Source organism: Fulmarus glacialis, unplaced genomic scaffold (genome assembly GCF_000690835.1).
Source record: "Fulmarus glacialis isolate BGI_N327 unplaced genomic scaffold, ASM69083v1 scaffold29697, whole genome shotgun sequence".
Classification (NCBI taxonomy): domain Eukaryota; kingdom Metazoa; phylum Chordata; class Aves; order Procellariiformes; family Procellariidae; genus Fulmarus; species Fulmarus glacialis.
The window spans coordinates 21,197-26,668 of NW_009223249.1; the positions used below are offsets into that span (position 1 = coordinate 21,197).

Genomic DNA, 5,472 nt, shown 5'->3' on the forward strand with positions numbered 1-5,472 from the left:
AAAACAACTCCCTCACCCTTCCACCCACCCCAGTACCCAATTAAGGTTTTTGGTGCAAAGCTCATCATTGTAGTTTTTGGTACAAAAGAAAACAAAAAGCCTCCTAAGTTATAACTTTGCAGACTACCATGTTAACAGGAAAAGCTTCAGGCTGTTAATACTCCAGCAATGCTGCGACTTAAATACTTCGTTCGGACTGAAAGGGAGTGACTTCAGGGTGTGTTTTAATGATGACTTTTGCCATTCGTAAAACCTCAGATGGATGTTTTCATTACTGACTTTTGCTTAAATGCAAGTTAAGCAGTCTGTAGCTTAACCAGAGTCTGGGGGTTTTTTCCCCCAAAAAATTAAGTTGAAAGCACCTGGAGGCATTCAGCCCTTTCTGTACTCATCTGGCTAAAACTTTGGACACTGTAAAAGTGATAGTAGACTGCAACACATAAAGTTACAGGTTATTTATTTATTTGCTAATGGTGTATGTGTTCAGTTTAGTATGGCTAATCAAGAGCATGGTATGCTCCTTAACAGTTGTGATACCTCAAGAGTATACTGTTGTGCTTCTCCTCCTCACACAGCAGAAACTAACCACACACCCTGTAACTGGTCTGTGAGGGTGGGCCATAAAGAAGTTACCTGACTTAACAGTAATGACTTCTGGTGCGAGTAATGCATAGTCTCCTCACATCATTGGGAAATAAAACCATGGACAGAGATTTGTGATCCCCTCCCAAGCTCCTGAAACAGAAGGGCTTTCTTTTGAATGGGCACTTTAACTTGCTTTGTGACTTAAATGCTCCTTAATTAAGAGAGGCTTCCATATTTTTTTTTTGTGGAAGTGGAGGGATGCCTATATTCTCATATAGGAAACAAACATTTAAATGTCGACACTCTTACTCCACTTACTTTCTGCCCAGTGAAAATTTTTCTCCTGTCACTTCAGAGCATTAAATATTTCTATCCCCAGCAGGCAAGACAATGCATCTTGGTAAGTCTTTGTGAAGGGGCAAGAGATTAAGGACTTGGAAGTTTTACATTTTTAGAGCGCAACTGTTCATTGTATGCCAAATACCCTCTGACATTTAACTTTATCAGGAAGTTTAAAAAAAATATATATACATACACACACACACACACACAGTGTTTCCTGATTCTCTTTTCCGTGAATATTATTTGGTCAAAGAGTGGGAGTACTCAACATACTTTTCATATCAATAATTAAGTCTTTCCTGCCTCTATTGCCAAATACAACCAATAAACTTCACTGAAATACATTGGAAGCATGTGATTTTAGTAGACAAATGAGGTATCCCTTATCTGAATAACAGTATCAAGTAAAAAAATAAAAGCAAAGGGGATATTAAATATAAAAGATAAACTATTAGTTAAAATAGTAACCCTAACAATAACTTAAGGTTTTACACACGCTTAATTCACTGCCTTCAAAAGGCAGCAGCATATAATTACCAGGTTTTCATACTCTGGATGCATCTAGAAGAGTCAGTAAGTCAGCTTTGATGCTCTACTATTGTAGCATGGTCTCTCGGTCAAAGTTGATGCAGCATTTCTGAAAGGAGAGCTGTCACTTTTCACAAGAACTAATTCCAGCTCTTGGAAGTCTTGAAGTCTGGCAACATCCTTGTCCTTTTAAAGAACAGACAGAACTACGCATTACTTCTAAACATACGTGGTCTTACTTTGTAAATACTTATAATAATAGCTAAAGGAAGTAAAAACTAAAGTTCCAGGGAGGTGCCATCCAATGATAGGAATAAATAACGAAAGAAAAAAATCCTACCCATAAAAGCATGTTTGTTTTTTTTTCTCTCCTTGAACCATACATTTTTTTCTCCTTGAACCTCATTATGATTTGACTGTGTTTGTGCATGTCACCTAATTAAGAGTTGTGACTAAATGCATTTCATTTACAGACCTCCAGAAAAGGTATTTTTAGAACAGAAGAGCATTTTCATTTGTTAATGGTATATCCTTAAATTATTCACATGCCAATTTGTGGGCTTTTTCCCCTTACTATTTGTTCTTTTTAGGCAAGCAAACAGTGAAGTAGTACATGGCAATTATGATAAAAGCACACTAATGCACAGTTTCTGATACATTTTACAAAAAAGTCAAGCTGTCATAGTTTCATGCGCTTTAGGAGCTGAAATACTCTGCCTATTTTGACCAGTAAGTTGTAATGAAGTTTTAAGAGATGTCCAATATCCTTTTGAATTTGTGAGCTTAAGTCAGTTTTTGTTTTTTAACACAAGGCCATCCATATTTGGCCGATCCTTTTACAGAACTATCTTCTCTGATGTCTGCAAAGTGCAAAGTCAAATTAATCTCCGATTTCAAGTCTTACCTTTCTGACTAGTGTATTAGGTAATTTTCTGATCTTCTCTACTTGTTCTGGATTAACACCCAATTCACAGCAACTCACTCTAAGCAGATCTTGATAGGTCAGTTCTTGTCTGTCCAGTTCAATTTCAATGAAGTCATTGTCTCTGAGGTTCTGCACTCTCACCTTAAGCACAAGTTCTGATTGAAAAAAGATGAAAAGGTTTTTTCCTCAAAAAAAAACCAACGCAAACCTAAAACTGAAGTATTTACCATTATCTTTTGAATTCAGGTTTTATAATACAATACCTATTAACTCACTAAGAAATACTGTGCAGTTAATGGAAGCTTCCATTTGAACAGAAAGAAATACACATGGGAACCATGTTTACAGTGTTAAAAATCTGATCCATCCAATCACAAAGTCAAGTTGTTACCAAACTACCAGAGATACATTTGATACTATATAATGTATTGCAAAATTTGAATTTTTTAGGTTGCTTGGACTGGTATTTCCATTGGTTTGCAAAATATTACCATGTTTAAAAGACAGTGTAACAGTTACTTTACTTAGCAGAGCAGAAGAAAAGTTCTGCGTACTTTTGGCCAAAGAATTCAACATCTCTGCCTCTATTCCACATAAGTCTAAGTGAATGATTCTTTAACTTCATCTTTCACCCAGTAACAAAAACAGAACAGAATATAATAGAAGCGTGGGAAATTACACTTCATTACCTTGCATGTTATATGGGAAAGTTCCAGTAAAGAAAAAGGGCTGAAACGCTGGTGCGGGACCAGTAGGTGAGCTGTCGGTTTGCAGAGGTACAGCCTGTTTGGATGCTACCGGAGAGAACAGACCTCTGCTGTGAGGCAAGGACGGCTGGCAAAGGGGGCTGTGCTGTACTTCAGGCTCAATGCATTTTGGTGCTGCGATAGTTGCTGACGGGGCGGGCAGCTGTTCTGCAGCATCTAGTGCAGGAAAATCATCTTCACTGTTGCACGATGTAGGTGTGCATATGCTTTCAACCTGAGTTGCTGATGAACAAGGACTAGTTTCACACTGGGAAGCAGAAGAGACGGAAGCACTTTCATTCTGGGATTCTGCCAAGCTGTCTGGAATGCTTTCTTCAGTGTAAACGTAAGGGAATGGTGGGTTGGCCAAGTAGTTTGCAACAATTGGCAAATTTAAATCCTTCACTCCTTGACATTTAGTTTCTTCCTCTATTAATGAAGTTCAAAAATGGGGGGTAGGGGATGGAGAGAGAAAAAAACCTACCATGTTATTGGATAGATCTTTCACATTTTGAACATAGTTTTCCTATTGTGTCTTAAAACTACATCACATTCTGAGGTAATCAAAGGATGATGCTAATGTATCATAAGCATGTAACACCTGGAAGGCAAGCAGCTGTAAAATGAAAGAAAAACCTATAAATTTCTACAACGTATTGTGTTTTTTAAAAGCAAAGTGGCAAAAAAATAACCACGGAAAGATAAAGTTATTTCTAGCAGTGTTATTCCAGCATTTTCAAAGGAACTAACTGACTAGTACTTCTTCGCTAAATCTCATTTTGCAATGCTTTTAATAGCACTGCTGTAAATAGTTTATTATGACCCATGCCAACAAATCAAACGGGTAAGTGAAGTGAATATTTGATGTAATACCCAAGCCAACTCTTCTCTCACTTAAAAGTACTACAGTAAATGACATTCTTGCCTGACTGAGGATTACAGGACATTAATACTAATGTCACAGCCGTTCAGAAAGATCTGCTCAATAGCACTACACTCCCAGAATAAAAACCATAGGAGAATATAGGTGATATGTGTTTATTCCCCAGGAAACACATGAAAGCTTAACGGACAGAAAAATGAGGCAACCATGAACAGAGTTCATCCACACACATTTGACAGTTTAGATGTTAAAAACAGAACGCAAGTCATTTGCCATGAACTAAGTCCAAGAGATGAGCACGTTTGCCCAAAAGAAAACAAAAAATGCTCATGCAAAGAACATGCCATTCCTTCAGTTGTGACTGTTGTAACCTTAGTCATGATTTAGCTGTAACTTCATCTAAGATAACTGCGCACTGTTGACATAAGAGTGTATCATTGTAGAGAGCAATTTAAGTGCTATTAGCAGAAGTTACAACATCAACATTTCCAAAGGTGAAGCACTTAAAAATTTTAAATCTGGAGCACAGTACCTATATGCTGATAGAAATAGGGACTGGCAGTGTTCAGGAGCGTCACATACATCTAACTAGGTTTGCTGTGCATATGAAAAGTATAAGATGACAGAATTATGGGGTAAAAATTAATCATACTGCAAGTCACAGTGAAACAAAATGCTCAGAAGCCGTAACTTCTGAAATGCTGCAGTTGTTTTGAGTGGATTTGTAAGATTTCTTATGGTCAGACAACAGTCAAATTGTACAATTGTGAAAGTCTCTATTTGCAACCTGCATGCTAGCTTCTGCTTAATGAGAGCAAATAAGACTGCAGCAGCACATTTCCCAAAGTATACAGCTCTTCAAACTCTTGATGACACAGCTCAGAATAAAAGGTCTTCCTACCTAAAATCCCCAAGTCTATTTGCCCAAGTATGAATAACGGTTATAAATCGGAGCTATTTAATGAGATACAATAGTCAAAGTTTTGCCAATCTACTACCTCAGATAAAAGCACTAAAAATGCTTTAGTCTCTAGACCAAGAATTCTAGAGGACTTTTAAGATGGGAACGGTACCTCCCAAAATCTTCCGGATGTCTGGTTTTGAAGTTAACTGTGCAGCCAGCTCTCCTTTAGTGGTGAGGATCTCCTTATCTGCACCAGCATCCAGCAGGCAGGAGACCACTTGAGCATGGTTCCGCTTACAGGCCCAGTGCAAACAGGTCCTGCGCAGAAGGAAGCAGAGGGGTTGTGCTGTCAGCCTCAGATCTGTCGTCCCGGCTCCTCCTCACATGCCTGTCCCAATTCGCCTGAGTTGCATGTAGAGTGACAACAACTGGGAATAAAGTTTCTTTCATTGCATCACTTTTTTAAAGTTAGGATTCTATTGTAAGTTCTGCAGGTGAAGACCCTCCTTTACCTTGCTACAGCATAAACAGTGATTCTCCACTGCTGTCGTAAAGGGCC

At 38.2% G+C, this 5,472-nt stretch overlaps 1 protein-coding gene across 1 annotated transcript; it reads right to left on the reverse strand.

Annotated features, from left to right (window-relative positions):
- Positions 1 to 1,497: 1,497 nt before the first annotated feature.
- Positions 1,498 to 5,231, reverse strand: ANKRD40 (ankyrin repeat domain 40; the record flags this gene model as incomplete). Its single annotated transcript, XM_009581746.1, has 4 exons — positions 1,498 to 1,641; positions 2,360 to 2,535; positions 3,070 to 3,555; positions 5,083 to 5,231. Coding segments are annotated over 4 exons (955 nt in total), but the record flags the coding sequence as incomplete, so codon positions are not given.
- Positions 5,232 to 5,472: the final 241 nt, after the last annotated feature.